Source organism: Leopardus geoffroyi, chromosome X (assembly GCF_018350155.1).
Source record: "Leopardus geoffroyi isolate Oge1 chromosome X, O.geoffroyi_Oge1_pat1.0, whole genome shotgun sequence".
Classification (NCBI taxonomy): domain Eukaryota; kingdom Metazoa; phylum Chordata; class Mammalia; order Carnivora; family Felidae; genus Leopardus; species Leopardus geoffroyi.
The window spans coordinates 50,474,796-50,494,982 of record NC_059343.1 but is presented as its reverse complement, the minus strand read 5'-3'; the positions used below and the strand labels follow the sequence as shown (position 1 = coordinate 50,494,982).

Genomic DNA, 20,187 nt, shown 5'->3' with positions numbered 1-20,187 from the left:
ACCATACAGTCAATTAATCTTTGACAAAGCAGGAAACAATATCTAATGGAAAAAATATAGTCTCCTCCTCAAATGATGTTTGGATACCTGGACAGAAACATGAAAGGAATGAAACTGGCAAAGTTTTTTTACACCATACACAAAGTAAATTCAAAGTTGATTAAAAACCTAAATGTGAGACAGGAAATCATGGAAATCCTAGGAGAGAATACATGCAGTAACTTATTTGACATAATCCATAGCAACTTCTTACTAGATATGTTTCCTGATGCAAGGGAAACAAAAGCAAAAATAAAGTATTCATACTTGAGATAAAAATCTCTTGCACAGCAAAGGAAATAATCAACAAAACTAAAAGGTAATCTTTGCAATAGGAGAAGGTATCTGCAAACGACATATCTGATAAAGGGTTAGTATCCAAAATATAAAGAGAATTTATCAAACTTAATACCCCAAAATGAAACAATCCAGTTTAAAATGGGCAGGAGACATGACTAAACATTTATACAAAGAAGACAGACAGATGGCTAATGGACATATGGAAAGATGCTCAACATCACTCATCATCAGGGAAATACAAATAAAAAGTGAAATGATATGTAACTTCACACTTGTCACTATGGCTAAAATAAAAACACAAGAAACAATAGGTGTTGGCTAGGATGTGGGGAAAGGGGAGCCCTCTTACATTATCGATAGGAATGCAAACTAGTGCAGTCACTGTGGAAAACAGTATGAAAATTTGTCAAAAAGTTAAAAATAGAAATACCCTATGATCCAGCAATTGTACTACTAGGTGTTTACACAATTAATACAAAAATACTGATTCAAAGGGATACATGCACCCCGATGGTTACAGCAGCATTATCAACAATAGTCAAATTATGGAAAGAGCCCAAATGTCCATCGACTGATGAATGGATAAAGATGTGGCATACATATATACGGTGTAATATTACTCAGCCATCAAAAAGAATGAAATCTTGCCACTTGCCACAATGTTGATGGAGCTAGAGAGTATCATGTCAAGTGTTATAAACCAGTCAGAAGATAAATACCATATGATTTCACTCATATATGGAATTTTTAGAAACAATAGAACATATTGGGGAAAAAAGAGGAAAACCAAGAAACAGACTCTTGACTCTAGAGAACATATTGATGGTTACCAGAGGGAAAATAGTTGGGGGGATGGGTAAAATAGGTGACAGGAATTAAGGAGTGCTTTGTTGTGATGAGTACCAGGTGTTGTATGTATGTGTTGAATCACTAAATTCTACACTTGAAACTAATATTACACTGCATGTTAACTAAGCAGAATTTAAGTAAAAACTTCAAAAGTGAAGAATATATAAAGATGAACACCCAAAAAATAAATAATCCCACTAAAAAATGGGCAGAAGCCTTGAGCAGACATTTTTCCAAAGGATATATTCAGATGGCAAAAAACACATGAAAAGATGCTCAATATCACTCATCGTCAGGGAAATGCAAATCAAAAGTATAGTTAGATACCACCTCACACTGTCTGCAGGACCAAAATTATACATAAGAAACAATAAGTGGACAATTGAGACAAAGGAACCTATTTGTACTGTGGGTGGGAATACAAACTGGTGTAGCCACTGTGACAAAAGTGGAGGTTCCTCAAATGTTAAAATAAAATACCCTATAATCCAGTAATATCACTAATGGGCATTTACCTCAAAATTACAAAAACACTAATTCAAGGAAACACATGCATCCTTATATTTACAGAAGCATTATTTACAATATCCTAATTATGGAAGCACCCAAATGTCCATTGATAGATGAATGGATAAATAAGATGTGGTATTTATATAGAATGGAATATTATATAGCTATATACAAGAAACCTTGCTGTTTACAATGACATAGATGGAGCTACAGTATAATGCTAAGGGAAATAATTCAGTCAGAGAAAGAAATACCATATGATTTCACTCATATGTGGAATTCATGAAACAAAACAAATGATCAAAGGAGAGAGAGAGAGAGATGGCAAAAGAGAGAGAGAGAGAGAGAGAGAGAGTGAAAGAGAAGCCAAGAAACAGACTCTTAATTATGGAGAACAAATTGATGGTTACCATAGGGGATGTGGGCAGGGGATGCATGAAATAGTTGATGGGGATTAAGGAGTGCACCTGCGATGACTATTTTGTGATGTGTGGAATCGTTGAATCACTATATTGTACACCTGAAACTGATATAACAGTGTTTATTAACTGTACTGCAAACATTTTTTAAAAAATTGATCCAATCCATGGAGATTTTTATGTTGATTATTTTATTATCTATTCTAAAATTTCTGTTTGGTTCTTTTTTTATACTTTCCATTTATTTGCTGAGGTTTTCTCTTTTTGCCATTTGTTTCAAGATAAATTATAATTGCTTATTAAAGTATTTTTATAATAGCTGCTTTAAAATCTGTTTCAGGGCACCTGGGTGTCTGGGTTGGTTAAGCCCCTGACTCTTGATTTCAGCTCAGGTCATGATCTCATGGTTCGTGAGTTAAAGCCCTGAGTCGGGCTCTGTGTTGATGGTGCAAAGCCTGCTTGGGATTTTTTCTCTCTTCCTCTCTCTCTGCCCTGCTCACAATCTCTCTCTCACTCTGTCAAAACAAATAAAGAAAAATAAAAATCTGTTTCAGAATATTTCAATGTTTGCTTTATCTCAGTTTTGACCTCTATTAATTGTCTTCTGTCATTCAAGTTGTGATTTCCCTTGATATTTGCATGATTTGTTATTTTCATTGCATTTTTGTCATTTTTGATATTATAATAGGCTCTATAGTCTATCTAAACTTTGTTTTTTATCACAGAGTCTTCCTTTTGTGATGTAGCTGGACAGTCCCATGGGTATACATGTCAACTTCTATTGGGATCTCCTGACACCCCCTTTGCAAAAGTGGAGTACTGACTCACACTGCCTCATTGCACATGTGTTAGATGGATTGAAGTTTAGCTCCTTGTCATATCTGCCAATACATTCACGGTGAAGTTGGGTACTGACTCATACCATCTCACTACCTCCATGTGGATGTGGATGCTATATGACCAGTGGACCTCACTAACACCAAGGTGTAGGAAAAGATGAGTACTATCTAGTTCCATCTTGTTCTCTTCATTCAATCTGATTGATGGTGGATAAGGATGCAATTTCAGCTCCTCATTGGCTTTCACTTAAACAAAGAGTGTAGGGAACTGGAGGGGTGACTAGCCCTGCCTTGTCCTGTATTATTCATAGTCCCATTATGGTTGTGTTGATATGCGGGCAGGGTGAGAAGAAGCTATAGAATAGAGGTCACTAACCCTATACCTTATACCACCAGATGACTAAGGAAGAATAACATATCATTAAATCTCACTGACACTACACTGACAAGGAAATAAGAATGCCACATCACTTGCTTCTGCTGAGTGGGAATAGAAGATCAGTTCTGTGTTCAGCATCACTTATATTAACTACTCTGACTGGGAAAACTGCCTTCTTAGGGAATCATTGCCTGCTTTTGCCAGATAGGTCATGGAAAATCATCTCTCTAGTTAGTTTCGCCAACAGTACGTTATCAGAGGAATTAGAATATAATCTGCTTCCATACATCAGTGGATAGAAGATCAATTTCCTGCAGTGGATGGAAGATAAATGTCTTGCATTTGAAGCTGTTAACTAACCTTGTTTCCCACCACAAACCACATCCCCTGTTTCTTAGTCTGGCATACTCTGTTCTCCAGCCACCAGATTCTGGCCAGTTTTGCACATATTCTATGACCACGCATCCCTATGTGCCTTTCCTTCATCTATTTTCTGTTTAAATTGAAAATGCCTCAATATTCTACCACTTTCTGAATGTCTTCCTTTTGTTTTCTTACCCTTACAAGTTATCTTTTCCAATATCCCCAGCCATAACAATTCATTACCTCCTTTGGGTCCCTGGTACTTAATTAGTACCTGTCATAGTATGCATTATAATCCATCTTATACAAGGGAATTAGTAGCATTTATGTCTATCTCCACCACCCATCTAATTATAAATTATCACTGTATCTCCAAAATTTATTTTCAATAATGTTTCATTTATACAGCATTTGGGCTTCCAGAAAATTACAGCATTTAAAAGATAGCTCTGAAACTGGCTATAAATGACAAAATCCTTCCACAGTCCCTTTTTGATTTACACTCAGGTCCTGAGCAAGAGGGCTTGAGTATAAAATAAAGCAAAGGTTTAGAGGTGGGGCATGAGCGAGGTGGTTTTACAGAAAAACCTGGTAAGAAACAAGACTTTCTAGGAGATGACTAATTAGGAGACCACAAGTACTTACATAAGTTGGTTCATGTGTTAATAAATTTAATTTTATTTATTTTATTTAATCTTTACAGCTACCCTTTGAAGTGGATGTTATTATTATCTACATATTGTAGGTTGATGGTGTTTTCCTAATCATCTCCGGAGTTCTGGACACATTCACAGGGTCAGTGTTCTGGGGGTTTTGAAGGGATACACAAAGCCACTGTGAGAGATTTTGAGTCTCTAGGATTTTAGTCTGTAGAGGCTTGTGTAAGAGTATTTGTTTCATTTGGGAAGATTTCTTTGGATTGGAGTAGGGCAGCTAAAACCACTTATTTATTTATTAACAAATATTGAGTACCTAGTATGTGTAAGACACTTGAGATGCAAGATAAAAGTTCTTTCTTGAATGGTTTTGTAGTTATATATTATATCATAGTGTGGTAAGGTCCCCTGAATACCATAATCTTAGGCAATAATTTAACACTAGAATCATAGTTTTAGAGAAGAAAAGATATTAGAAATTGTCTTCTCAGGCTTCTCTGTGGTGTTGTGAAGGATAATTCCATTTAAGTATATACCCAAAGGGCCTGAATGAACTGTTTGCCCTCCACTTGTTTGCTCTGTGGGTGGTCTTCTCTTCCCTGTGAACTGATCTTTTAAGCAAAAAAGATCTTATCACATCTTGGTGTGGAGAATTACCTGGGGCACATTATTTGTAGAACATAATGGCATGACAATTAAACATGCCTTCTTTCTTTCAGTGTGTAGGTTGTATATATGTCTGAATATGTACACACCATTATGTCATTCTACAGAGTTTAGAAGTACCTTTTAGTATATGTAGTTTTCTTGTTTCCTTGGAATTACTTTCTTATAATGTAGTATTGGAGAGTTATCCCATCTCCAAAATCTTTGGCCTGGGAAACACCGGGAATTTGGGGATCCACGATATTCTGCCCAATGAGCTACTAAATGGTATGAGGGCTAGGTATTTCTGTCCCTACCTTGGAAGGTATGAAATGTGGAGGCAGCCAGTATTGTCTTGCATCTCTCTCCCCTGCTTTCCTACATTTCCAAATAAATTAGTAGCCTTTATTTTACCTGTGATGATTTGATGTATTCTCTTCTCACCCATGTAAGGTGATGAATGATAATGAGGGAGCTAGATTTCCCTGTTTTCAATTGCTGTTTTGTAAAACAGGATACAGGGCTAAAAGTTTTACAGACATTCGCTTTTAATCCTCATAAGAGCCCTGTGACTTGACGAAGATGAAATTATGGACACTTTCTTTTCTATATTCCAGATTTCCCATATGAGGATGCAGTTCTATAATCAGAAAAACAGCAAATACATACAACAACAATGCTTTCATTTCCCTCTCAACAAAATTATTTTCTCCACAATTTTACCTCATAGCCTGCTTTTTCACACATTGTTCTTATCTCATATGTGGATTTCCATGTCATTAAATATTCTTAGAATATATGGTTTATACTAGCTCAATAAATCCATATATTAAGGTAAACTAGCTTTATTATCTATTTTGTCATAGGTCATTTAGCATAAATAATGAATCATCCGCACAAAAAAAAAATGGGACAATTTAAATCACATTTTCAGACTATTTAATAAGCTTGGAAAATGCTCTTGATGTAAATGGAAAAAAGTAAGCTGTAAAGGTATGAAATCTCCAAATTTTGTAAAATATAAGCATGGACTTAATGAGAAAGAAATCAGAACTAACATTTTGCTGAATGGCTAGATGGTAAGATTAAAGTTAGTTTTATCTTTTATTTCACTGAATTTCAGAAATTCTCCACAATGTCAATACATTTCTTTTACATTCAGGAAAGAAAAAAAAAAAGATCATTTAAAAAGTAATTTACTGGGGGTGATCAGGTAGAAAATATAAAAGAAAGTTTGGATCAAGATGGTGGACTGTACACAAGTTTTTCCTTCACTGCTCTCATATTCCTTAAACTGAAAGAAAATAATTTGTATGTATAAATTCTGTGTATGTGTGTATTAAATATTATTTTTTAAAGTCTTTGTGAGGAATTCCTGTAAGATAGGGAGCAGATTGAATGGCTGTGAAGAAGGCTGACAGGCGAAAAGCAGCCAGAAAGAAGGAGCAAGGGAGCCGGCCAGTCTGGCTCCGGTTTGAGGGAAGAGGTCCGGGAGCGCGTGAGGAAATGAAGGAGAGCCTGAGACTGTGTGGACTGAACGCGGTTGCGCGCACTGACCCACCCTGCTGCTACAGACCGAGCGGAAGGAAGAATGGCAGGGGGCGGGGCCGAAGCGCAGGCGGGCTCAGAGGGGTCGGATTCCTGAAGCAGCAAAAACCCCAGCGCCAGAGCTAGGCCAAGCAAAGCAGCGCTGCGAAGCAGAGGCCGCGGGGACTTGTCAAAGACCCACGGCTGCCTTCGCCTTTGCTGCTGCAGTCAACTCTCTTATTCCTTGCCTACCTTTCCCGTCGTCTCCTCAGTCACCGTTTCGCAGCGGCAACACCATCGATAACAGCTAAGTGGTCAATTCTGGGACTTGGGGTTGGGAATCAGGGCGGGTGCGAGGCGTGGGCAGTACAAGCCAGCCCGCCATCTCCTGCGGCAACCGCCACTGCTGCAGACACTTCTCCCGAGCGGGAAAGGAGAACACTGTCAAAAGGCTCACGCTGTATCAGTGTCCACCGTCAGAGTTAGAGCGTTTTTGTCAAGACTTGGCGAAAGCCTTTTGATTGGGGAAGGGAGGACGCACTGTGAGATCACGAAAACAGATATAATATTGAATAGTGTTGACTTTTGGTCCTCTTAATCGAACAAGTGGCAGCTTTGCTTAAGCCTCCTTAAACCCTGAGCCATGTCGCCCCCAACAGTGCCTCCGATGGGTGTAGATGGCGTGTCCGCATACCTGATGAAGAAAAGGCACACCCACAGGAAGCAGCGACGCAAGCCCACTTTCCTCACGCGTAGGAACATCGTAGGCTGCCGCATTCAACACGGTTGGAAGGAAGGCAACGAGCCGGTGGAGCAGTGGAAGGGCACAGTGCTCGAGCAGGTTTCTGTGAAGCCCACCCTCTACATCATCAAATATGATGGCAAAGATAGTGTATATGGACTAGAGCTGCACCGAGATAAGAGAGTTTTAGCGCTAGAAATCCTTCCTGAAAGAGTGCCAACTCCTCGCATTGATTCTCGTCTGGCAGATTTCCTGATTGGCAAAGCGGTGGGGCATGTGTTTGAGGGTGAGCACGGTACGAAAGATGAATGGAAAGGCATGGTCCTGGCGCGAGCTCCCGTGATGGACACTTGGTTTTACATCACCTACGAGAAAGATCCTGTCCTTTATATGTACACGCTGCTGGATGACTACAAAGATGGTGACCTGCGCATCATTCCAGATTCCAACTACTATTTCCCTACAGCAGAACGGGAGCCTGGAGAAGTGGTCGACAGCCTCGTGGGCAAGCAAGTGGAACATGCCAAAGATGATGGATCCAAGAGAACCGGCATTTTTATCCATCAAGTGGTGGCCAAACCGTCTGTCTACTTCATCAAGTTTGATGATGATATTCACATTTATGTCTATGGCTTGGTGAAAACTCCCTAAATACATTGTGCTCTTTACAAAAGTCGTAGAACTATTAAATGTAAAACATGTCATGTTCTTGCAATTGTGAATTTTTGAGAAAAGTTTTGGTGTCAGAGATTCAGGAATTTATTACTTGTTACTGATTGTGCCTCCAAATCTTACATTGACTAGTTCCACAGTTTTGTCCCAAGTTTACATTGGTACTTTTGATATTGCCTTGTTCTGTAACTGAAGAGCTAAGTTGGGTGCTAATAGGAAATTGAAAAGTATTCATGACCATTGGAAAAATGAAAAACTAAAGAAAAATTAATGGTGTAACTCCACACCAGGTCCTTTCCCCCATTTCCCTCATTTTATTATCTCCCCTCTTTCTTATTCCCAGGTAACAAATGTTAAGAACATGATGTATATCCTTCCACGTTTTCCCATCCACTTGCAGAAAGTTTGTTGTAGTCTTTTCTGTAAAAATGAAAAGCCTCCTCATTTCCCTGTAATTGCTTTTCACATTTGGAATATTCATCGTATCTTTTCTAATCAGTAGCTATGAATCTTTCTCTGTCCCCCTCTCCCTTTCCCCTCCTCTCCACTCCCTGTTCCCCTCTGCCTTTTTCTCTCCTCTCCTTCCCTCTAGCAGTTGCATATACAGTATATTTATGTACCAAAAAAGTATTCAACCATTCTGTTATTGATCGTCACTTAAATTATTTCCTTTCCTTTTCTCACCATAGCACTGCTGCCATACATTCTGGTGCTTTTATTTCTCCTGGGTAGATTCCCAGAAATGGAATTGCTGGTAAGAGATATATTTAATTTTAAGAGATATTACAAAATTACTATACAAAATGAAAGTGCTCAATCTCCAGTATCCTCTCCATCAAAATTTGCAAATGTAGAAGGTAAAAAATTACGTAGTGTTTTTTTAATAGACATACTCGAGGAGGTGTTTTGTTTTGCTTTGTTGACTGAATTTTTTTCTTTTGTGATTTTCCAGTTCTTATCTTTTGTTTATTTATCTATTGAATCTTTGATCTTTTTCTTATAAGTTTATAGGAATTCTTACTATATTTCTCTATGGTACATATTAATCATGTAGCCCATTTGTATTTTTTTCCATTCTATCATTGATCTTGACTTTATTGATGTTATATTTTACTGTACAGTTGTTGCCGTTGTTGTTTTTAATTTTTAGATAGACTAATATCTCCTTTTCAGCTTTTTGGCTTCTTATCTTTTTCAGATGAATGCCCCCACCCCAAGTCATACATAAATTCACCTACATTTTTTCTAATTTTTTAATTAATTTTATTAATTTTAGGTTTAACTAAAGCATCTGGAATTTATTTTGTATGTGGTATAAGATAAAGGTCCAACTATACATTTTCTTCACATTGGATTCCTGATTATACTATGATATTTATTAAATAAACTACTCATTTTTGAGCTTGTGAGCCAGTATCCTATTGTTTAACACTAGTGGCTTGACCATAAATTTTGAACTCTGGCAAAGCAAGTTACCTCTCATTATGTTTTTTTTTTTTTCTTTCCCTTTTTTTTCTTTCATATAACTTTTCTAAACATTAATTCTTTCTATGAAAATTAAATGCATTCTTTCAAAATTCTGATCTTAGAATTGTGTTACATTTCTGCATTTCTATTTAGAAGATTATTTTAATAATATTAATCCTTAACACTCAAGAGTTTGGGTACATAATTAAAATCTTTTGATTTTGTATTTGTAATGTTCTTCATATGGGTCTATTATATCTGATTAAACTTACTTCCAAGTATTTTTACAGATTTTGTCACATCTTGACATTTTGACTTGGGTATTTTTTCTTCCTCGTTTGTAACTTCTTATTTTTGACAATACAGACAAACTACAGATAACTTTTTTAAAAAATATTTTACCTTATATTTAATCAGCTTATTAAATCCTCTAAATTACACTTTTAAAAATATGTAATATTTTCAACCTTCTGTGTAACAATCATTTCACCTGCAAATACAGATGATTTTATTTATTCAAAATAATATTGAATAATGATTATGACAGATATGCATGTCTTGTGTAATTTTCATAGAATTGTCTTTACTATTCCCTATTAACATGACATTTATTGTTGGTTATTAGTAAATTGTCATTAACCACTAAAATGTTTAAGGAGTTTCTTTATTTCATTTTTTAATTCCTGTTTCATATTAAGGGGCTTACTAAAAAGTGACCCCTGAAGTTTATCAAATATCTTTCAGCATCCACTGATAAAATCATATGATTGTTTTTTCCTTTAATTTGTTGATTTAATGAATTAGAGGAGTAAGTATTTGACGTTGAACCAAACTTGTGTTTCTGAAATAAATCCTACTTGGTCATGTTGTAATAATCATTTGACACATTGCTGGATTTTAGTTACGAATTTTTTATTCAGAATTATTGCATTTACATTTCAAAGTGAAATTGCATTTTTTCTTTTTTACCCTGTCTTTATCAAGTTTTGTTTTTCAAATTGTGCTAACTTTAAAAATGAATTTGTGAGTCTTTTTTTGTGTTCTGAAATAAACAGCCTTAGAATTAGTTTTTCTTTTTATTTAAAAAAGTTTTTATTCAAATTCTAATTGTCCTTTGAAAATTAGCTAGTACTAAACTGTAAAACAATTTAATTATGGTGCCACTTTTGAAGTTGATCCTTAATCAGCCTTCTTATCTCTCCAATGGTAATTGGCTTATTTAAACTTTCTATTAAAAAAAGAATGTATGGTTTCTATAAAATACAAAATTTAGAGTTTTCTTTATTATTAACCTTCTTGATTGTATTATTCAGATGCTTTATGTCCTTGCATATTGCATATACATATGCATATTTCCTAAATATGTTCAATTTTGAAAACATTATAATAAATCAGCTATAGTGGTGTTTTAAATTCTCTTTGTATTTTATTTATTTTGAAAAATTAAGACATAATATGGAGAGTATGTAAAATATAACATTTGTTTACTGTTGCCCCAAATCAACAATGTCCATATTAAATACTTAAAATATTAACAATTTAGTATACTTACTTTAGATATAGATTTATATTCTTTAAAAGTCAGAACATTACATATAATATATCCCTTTCCCAGAAAATTTCCTCACTCTGCTGAGGCAAACACTAACATGAATTTGGTGTGAATCTTGTCTGTCTTATATATTTACCTCAAATATAACCAGTCATAATTGATAATAGTATTGGTTTTTGTGCTTTTCTAAATTGACATGAATGGTAAACTTTAAATCATGTGGAATTTATTTTGTATTTTTATTGTAGAAATAATTTTTTTTTTCTAATTGGAAGATTGATTGCAACAACAAAACAAGCAATAACACCAACCATAGAATACTTTGTTACTGCTCTAGGTATTTTTACCGCTTTTGACACTCAGGAATGCTTGACCCTAGCTACAACACTAGCTATTGACTAAGAAAGACAAAATTTAAGTTCTCATGAAGACTGTATCTTGGCTATAACTGAGGCAGATATCCACCACCACCCATGACTTCAAGACCAGAACAAGGCCTTACATTTTCCCATGATAATATTATGGGGTTACCCCACATTCTGACACTCAGAAAGGCTGGTGTTAATCTAGGCACTGTTTTAAGACTTTGGGACACAGCAGTGGACAAAAACAAAAGCCTTCTTTTCTTAACACATGATGGTTTTTTATCCTTTAAGTAGCCTTCAGTCCAATAACAAAGATATAAGGTAGGTATAAAATAATTAAAAATGTGATAAATGTGTAAATGTTTTGGTGATAACTAAAAGGTTAGAGGGATGCACATGTTAAGTGAAAATACAAATGTATATACTTTTTAGATATATAATAATAATGCTTCTTAGTCCCTGCTTTCTTGCTAAGCCTCAAGTCCTGAACCAAACATTATACTGTTTCATGATAGAGGCTCAGCCCTGGCCTAGGACCTGAGGATAGAACAGTGAAAAATCTATACAAAGTCTATGCTGTTTTAGAGCATATATCCTAGTGGGGGAAGGAAGAGCGTCACCACCACCCTTAGGCCATGTATTATTTTACAGTGATTTGGGGATATCCCAAAGCTTGTTAATCTTAGGAAGGATTCAGCATATTTCTAACTGTTTTAGAGGTTGAGTATACAGCAGTGAGCAAAGTATGAAAGTATGTCTTAGTGGAAGGAAGATAGAAAAAAATCAATGTACTGTGTTTACCTACTATGCTTTTACCACCTAATTTTCTGTGTTTCTAGACTAGAATCAAGTTTTGGATTGTTCCATGGTAATATTATTGATATCACACTTGCTTACTTGGAGTCAGAGGGAGGCTCAGCCTTGACCAGGAAGTGAAGAAAACTGTCAGTCTCTTTTTCTTCCAACTTACATTCTGTTGGGTAGAGAGTCGCCCCTATTCTTTGGGCCACCAGTCTAGAATCAGGCCTTATATTGTTCCATGGTGATATTGGAAATCTCTCATATCTTGATGCTAAATCAGAGGCAAGACTGGAAATGATTATGACACTGTTTTAGGAAGGGGAAAAAAGCAGGAACAAAGTCCTTGTTCCCATACCCCTTACAGTTTATACCATGCTGGGTGGACCCAAATTCTTACTTTTTTCTTCCTAACATACTTTATACATACATCAGGCCATGATGATTCTTTGAAAAAAAGTAAAGCAGGGTAAGTAGAGTCTTGGACATACCACCTTATTAGGTGAATAGAGAAGTTTTCTCAGAACAGATGACATTTCAGTAACACCTGAATAAAGTGAGGGTAAAAATCACAGGTGTTAATGCCTTGAGACAAAATGTGCCTGGAGGTAGCAGCCTAGTGTGTTCACTATGGGAAGTGAGGAAGGAAGAAAGAGAATGGAAGGAAATGAGATCAGAGAGGTTGCCAGGGACCGTATCCATGTACAATATTTTGGACCAAGGAACTTGGATTTCAATCTGAGGGAAATGGGAAGTTACCAGTTTTAAGCAAAAATGTGACAGTTGTCTTTATATCACTCATTGAATAATATGATTTGAAATACCTCCATCATCTAGTAAGATCTTACTTGGCCTTGGGTCTTTTTTCTTCTCAAAATCTCTAGAAAATTCATCACCTCCAATATATCCAAGGCCTGAGTATGCCAGCTTACTAACTCTGGTTCTTGGCTTTCTTCAGACAAGGAGGATGAAGAAAGATAATGTCAAAGTGAGTACTCATGTTTCCATAGTTCCAGATTTCCAGAACTCTTGAATGATGTCATGAAAATGTCAGCGACTAGGGTAAAGGATCATAGCTGGGAGGTTAGAGCAACAATTCAGACAGGAACTTGTGAGTTAATAATTTCAGAAATTAATATTAAGAGACATGTGAAGAGAATTAATATCATGGCTGATTATCTGTGTAAGGAAAGACCTCCAGGATTATGAATTATCTGTAGAGATCAGAGAGTTAATGTGTGGGAACTGGGAAGTTTTGAGAGAGTGATTTTAAAGGGAAAGAATACAAATAAAAGCTATAGTAAATATAGGTGTAAAGTTATCTTTTTTTTTTTACTTTTATTTTAGTATGTACCATAACAAGCTTGAAACAAATGAATGAGATGGAAAAGGTCTACATTGTCTGTTGTTTGGACAAAATCTCTTTTATAAAGAAAAAAGTTATCACTAAATTGGCTGATTATATTACTGAATATTCCAAATATGTTTATGAATTTACCCATGACTACCCAAGCTATGTTCAAAGTTTTTGAAAATGGAAAAACTCAATGTTCATTTCTTCACATAATTTCCACAACCATCCTTCATTCCCTCATTAAGCACTCATATCAGAAAGGATATAAACTTGTTTTTAAAGACATATTCTAGATAATCCCAAAAGAAAGATACATAGGAGTTTTTCATAAATCAGGCTTTCTACTCTTGTTACTTTAATTCATACTTGTTTATTTTATAATTTATTTATTCATAGGATGAGCAAAATATGCAAGACATTTTTCTAGAGGCTGAAATACCAAGATGAATAACACATAATATTTTATGCTTTATGTAGCCTTAAAACCAATGACAAAGATATAGGTGGGTATAATACTCTATAAAACAAGGTAAAAATAATGTGACAAGTATCATTAAATGGTGAGAAGGGTGTATTTGTACTATATGAATTCAGATGAGAGAGGTACAGAGAGAGACAGAAACAGATGGAGACAGAAGGACATCATCCCATTGAAGTTGACCTTCATTATGCAAAGCAAATATAGTATTCAGGGTTCTCCAGAGGAACAAGACCTATAGGATTCATTCATTCATTCATTCATTCATTCATTCATTGTGGGAATTCCCTCATGCAATTATGGAAGTCAAGAAGTCCCATGGTTTATTTCTTGGTTAGAAGAGGTCCAGATCCTTCACTTACCCTTGACCTTAGAATGGATATCTTGACATGTTTCATACCACTGGACTCATAGAAATGTAATGAATGTAGAAGTCCCCTGAAGCTTAGCTGTATTTATTTCTCACCTTGTGACATGCAAATGCCTTACCAATAAGTCTAGAGAAGTTACTATTTCTCATCACTATCAGTGCAATATTTTGTGGAAGGAAGGTGATTAAGGTCTTTGTGGGGAAAAAATGACATAGGGCTGGAGAGTTGATATACTCCTAAGGCAGGATAATGAAGGTGTATTGCTGGCCTTGCCAGCTGAAAGCAGATTACATCTGGTGGATCTTATGGACAAGGATGGTGGAGAAGGCATTCACAAGATGAATAGCTGCATACCAGATATCAGGGAATGTGTTAATTTGCCCAAGCAATGAAACCACAACCTGGTAAACCAGCTTCAATTGGAGTCACCACCTGTTTAAGCTATTGATAATTCACTGACATTTTCAAGATCTATCTGTCTTCTGCACTGGCCAAATAAGAGAGTTGAATTGGGATGTGGTGAGAATCACTACTCCTACATTTTTCAAGTCCCTGTTGGTGCCACTAATCTTTGCAATCCCTCTAAGAATGCAGTATTCCTTTTAATTTACTAGTTTCCTAGGTAGAGGCAATTCTAATGCTTCCCCCTTAGCTTTTCTCACCTTTATATTTCTCATTCCATAGGTCAGGGAGCTCATGTGGGGATTCTGCCAACTGCTAACAATGCCTACTCCAATTATGCATTCTGGAACTGGGAAAGTAACCATGAGATGAGTTTAGGGATGCACTGGGACCTCTGTGAGACAGAAATGGACTAAAAGTCTATTGGTCTCCTGACCTCTATAAGCTCCTACTCTGACTGGAGGGCTACAGTGATGTTTCGGGTCTCCTAGAATCAGTGATGGTTCAGAGCCAGTGTTTAGTAGCCCTCAAAAGTTTGGATTACTTCTTTTCTTCAATCAGTTACCCTGGAAAAAGAGCAGGGGCCCTTTTAAGGAGGAAGTCCTTTTGGGTAAGATTAACAGTATACATTATCCATACTTGATTGGGGTTCTTTAATAAGGGAACCTGGCCTCCCCTTATTTCAAGAAGTTCTGGGTATGTTAACAAGCTCGATTCTGAAAATTGATTGAGAACCCGTGACTTTGTTTTTATGATTCAAGTTATACTTTTTTTTTCACTTAACTAGAACTTTTCTGTTTATACAGACCAAGTAAGAATGTAGTAGGCTTCCCATTTAATTCACTTCCAGGAACATCATAATTAACTAGCCAATGCCAATGCATGAGCCAGACTATTTTGATTATTGCTTTGACTCTGCCATCCATTATGGTAGTCACATCTGCCTTGCTTTCGGTGGTTGAGTGTCACCATTTGGCTCCTGACACCCCAATTCAGTTACTTCAATTTCATTTATGTTTTCCAATTGAGTGGATGTGTTTTCTACTCTAAGTTCAGGTGTACAGAGAAGAGAGATCACAAAGTTCTTCAAGGGTGCTGGGGCTCCCCTCACAGATTTATTTCTCAAAGTATTGGAGAAAGGTATGACTTTTGGACTCTATGTGAGTAGGTCTTAAATCACAAATCCACTCTAACATTCCAATTGCCTATGAATCTGAATCCCTTTCTCTACATTAAATGAAGAGAGGTTGCCCATTTTCAATCAACCCATGGTGAGCTTTCTTGGTCCATGTTTCAGCCAAGCAATAAAACTGTTAAAGATCTTTTTAACTCTCTAAGCTTCAGCATCAAATACTGACTCTTTGCTTAATAAGCCCATTTCAATACATTTGGCCTGATCCAACTTTACCTTCCTTGTACCATTATTCCACACCCACAGTATCCATTCCCAAATGCATGCTCAGAATTTCCCCTTGTATAAATGATAAAATGGAAGTGGTTCACTTGGAATATACCACATTTTCTCATGGGTCACAATCTATACTTCACTTTCAGGAGCTTGCTGGCACTTGAATCTAGTTGTGGGTTTAGAAGAAATAGGAGGTAGTGGAGGAAATAGGAGTAAAATAAGTATAGTCATGCATGGCAACTAACTGAAGGGAGATCATTATTATTTTCTCAGCCAATTCAGGGTTAATCCCCTCAGACAGAGGTGGAAATGCTGACAGCAATGTTGGTGGGGAGGCAAATACCACTTGGGGTGGGGATGCACCCGCCACTGGGGGTCAACAGGTGACTTCCACTGAAGTTATTGAGACCATTTGTGCTAGAGGTAGGAAGGCCACTTCTGCTTGGAAAGAAAGACCTCTTCCACTGGCAATAAAAATTCATCAGGATTTAGGAGCACAGTGTTCCCAACTTCATCAGGATCTCCACATACATTATTATCCTAATCTACAGGATCTCATTCTTTTCTAATATATGCCCACATTGTAACAGTAGACACCTTGCAAAGCTGGGAGTTCAAATTGCATTGTAATTCAGCGAAAACAGAATTAGATTCTGCATATGATTATCCCAATTTCATTCCTGTGGCTATAGGACATAAGAGACTCAGAGTACTCAGAATAGATGTTAGCTAATTTTGCACCTCTTGAGGTGATATTCAAATTTCTGAGCTCATTCTTCTCTCTCATACATCATCCAGCAATGTTGGGAGCAATCAGTTTTCTAAAAATGTGAAAAAGTGTCATATACAGAGTTACTTAGCCTCTGGCTTCATATTAGTGATTGATTAGAAGTATCCAATGTAGATATTTTACATATCTCTGCAAACAGATTATGCCATGGAATAGGAATACTCTACAATAGGAAATAAAGTCACTAAGTTAGTTAGTTAGTTAGTTGGCTTTTGCTTTAATTCCACTTAGTTAACATACATTGATATATTTAGTTTCCAGGGTACAATTTAGTGATTCAACAATCCCATACACCACCCTGTGCTTCTCAAGATAAGTGCACTCCTTAATCCCCATCACATATTTAACCCATCCCTCCCCCCATCCACTTCCCCTCTGGTAGCCATCAGATTGTTCTGTATAATTAAGAGTCTATTTCTCTGTCTCTTTAGTATTTCCCCTTTGTGTATTTGTTTGGTTTCCTAAACTCCACATATGAGTGAAATCATATGGTGTTTGTGTTTCTCTAACTTATTTATTGCTTTAGCATTATACTCTCTACATGCATCCATGTCATTCCAAATGGCAAGATTTTATTCCTTTTTCTTTTGATGAAGCCCCAATAGCTGATTTTTGTTTTTGTTTCCCTTGCCTACAGAGAAATATATAGAAAAAAATTGCTACAGCTGATGTCAAAGAAGTTACTGCCTGTGTTCTCTTCCAGAATCTTATGGTTTCAGGACTCACATTTAGGTCTTTAGCTCATTTTTAGTTTATTTTTGTGTATGGTATAAGAAAATGGTCCAGTTTCATACGTTTGCTCATAGCTGTCCAGTTTTCCAATTATTTGTTGAAGAGACTGTCTTTTTTCCATTGGATATTCTTATCTGCTTTATCAAAGATTAATTGACCATATAAATGTGGGTGTATTTTGGGGTTTTCCTATTATTTTCTGTTGAACTATGTATCTTTTTTGTGCCAATACCATACTGTTTTGATCACTACTGCTTTGTAATGTAACTTGAAGTCTGGAATTGTGATGCTTCAAGCTATGCTTTGCTTTAAGGAGGTTGATTTGGCTTTTGAGGGTCTTTTGTAGTTCCATCCAAATTTTAGGATTGTTTGTTCTAACTCTGTGAAAAAAATGTTGTTGGTATTTTGATAGGGATTTTATTAAGCGTGTAGATTGCTTTGGGTAGTATAAATATTTTAACAATATTTGTTGTTCCAATCCATGAGCATGGGATGTATTTCTTCAATTTCTTTCAACAGTGTTTTACAGTTTTCAGAGTACAGGTCTTCTACCTCTTTGGGTATATTCCAAGGTATCTCATTGTTTTTGGTGCAATTGTAAATAAGACTGTTTTTTTACTTTTCTCTTTCTGCTGCTTCATTATTGGTGATACAAATGCAACAGACTTCTGTACATTAATTTTGTATCCTGCAAATTTACTGAATCCATTCTAGTAATTTCTTGGTAGAGATTTTTGAGTTTTCTATTTATAATATTCTGTCATCAACAGTGAGGCTTCTCCTTCTTAGTTACAGATTTGGATGCCTTTTAATTTTTTGTTTTGTTTTGTTTTGCTTTTGTTGTCTGATTGCTGTGGCTAAGAGTTCTAGTACTATGCCAAGTAAAAGTAATTAGAGTGGACATCCTTGTCTTGTTTCTGACCTTAGGGAAAAATCTCTAAGTTTTTCCCCATTAAGGATGATTCCAGCTACATTGTTTTTCATATATGGCTTTTATTATGTTGAAGTGCATTCCCTCTAAATATACTTTACTGAGGGGCTATTATAATGAATGGATATTGTTCTTTGCCAAATGTTTTTTCTGTGTCTATTGAAATGATGATATGGTTCTTATACTTTCTCTTATTGATGTGATGTATCACTTTGATTGATTTGCAAGTATTGAACCACACTTGCAACCCAGGAATAATTCCCATTTGATCATGGAGAATGACTTTTAATGGATTGTTGGATTCTTCATGCTAGTACTTTGTTGAAGAATTTTGCATCTATGTTCGTCAGAGATATTGGCCTGTAGTTCTCTTTTGTTGTAGTGTCTTAATCCAGTTTTGTTATCAGGGTAATGCTGTCCTCATAGAATGAATTTGGAAGTTTTCCTTCTTTTTCTATTTTTGGAATAGTTTGAGAAGAACAGGTGTTAACTCTTCTTTAATTTTTGGCAGAATATTCTTTCAAAGCAATCTGGTCCTGGACTTTTGTTTGTTGGAAGTTTTTCCTTTTTCTTTCTTTCCTTTTTTTTTGTTTCATTGGGAGTTTTTTGATTACTGATTCAATTTATTTGATGGTTATCACTCTGTTCAGATTTTCTATATATTACTATTTATGTCTTGGTAGTTTATATGTTCCTAATAATTTATTCATTTCTTCTAAGTTGTCCAATTTTTTGGCATATATTTTTTCATAATATTCTCCTACAATTGTTTGTATTTTTGTGGTGGTGCTAGCTGCTATTTATACTCTTTAATTTCTTTTTTTTTGTAATTTCTCTTTATTTTTTTGTTGTTTGTTTTTTAATGAGTCTGACTAGATGTTTATGAACTGATGCAGCCACTCTGAAAAACAGTATGGAAGTCCTCAAATGTTAAAAGTAGAACTACCCTATGATCCAGCAATTGTACTACTGGGTATTTACCCATGAATACAAAAATATTAATTGAAAAGAATACATTCAGGGCACCTGGGTGGCTCAGTCAGTTGAGCATCCAACTTCTGCTCAGGTCATGATCTCACAATTCGTGGGTTCAAGCCCCATGTTGGGCTCTGTGCTGACAGCAGAGCCTGGAGCCTGCATTGGATTCTGTGTCTCCCTCCCTTTCTGTCCCTCCCCCACTCATGATCTTTCCTTCTCTCGAAAGTAAACATTAAAATAATTAATGAAAAGAAAAGGATACATGAATCTCAGTGTTTATATCAGCCAATAGCTAAATTATGGAAACAGCCCAAATGTCTATCAACTGATGAATGCATAAAGATGTGGTTTATATAATCTATTATCTATATCTAATCTATACCTATATCTAGATATCATCTATCTATATAATATAATTGAACATTACTCAGCCATAAAAAATGAAATCTTGCCATTTGCAATGACATGGATGGAGTTAGAGAGCCTTACGCAAAGTGAAATAAGCCTGTCAGAGAAAGATATCTACCATATGATTTCAGTCATATGTGCAATTTGATAAATAATACCAAGGTGTTTAGGGATAAAAAGAGCAAGAGACAAACCAACAAATAAATGCTTATA

The 20,187-nt window shown here is 35.9% G+C and overlaps 1 protein-coding gene across 1 annotated transcript; it reads left to right on the top strand.

Moving 5' to 3' along the window:
• Window positions 1–6,489: 6,489 nt before the first annotated feature.
• On the top strand, window positions 6,490–10,473 carry SPIN4 (spindlin family member 4). Its single transcript, XM_045471647.1, has one exon. It carries the CDS (start codon window positions 7,170–7,172, stop codon window positions 7,917–7,919), a length of 750 nt encoding a protein of 249 aa, XP_045327603.1. The 5' UTR covers window positions 6,490–7,169; the 3' UTR covers window positions 7,920–10,473.
• Window positions 10,474–20,187: the final 9,714 nt, after the last annotated feature.

Excerpts from the sequence above, each read along its gene's own strand:
- SPIN4 (XM_045471647.1), top strand. The coding sequence starts at position 7,170 with ATGTCGCCCCCAACAGTGCCTCCGATGGGTGTAGATGGCGTGTCCGCA.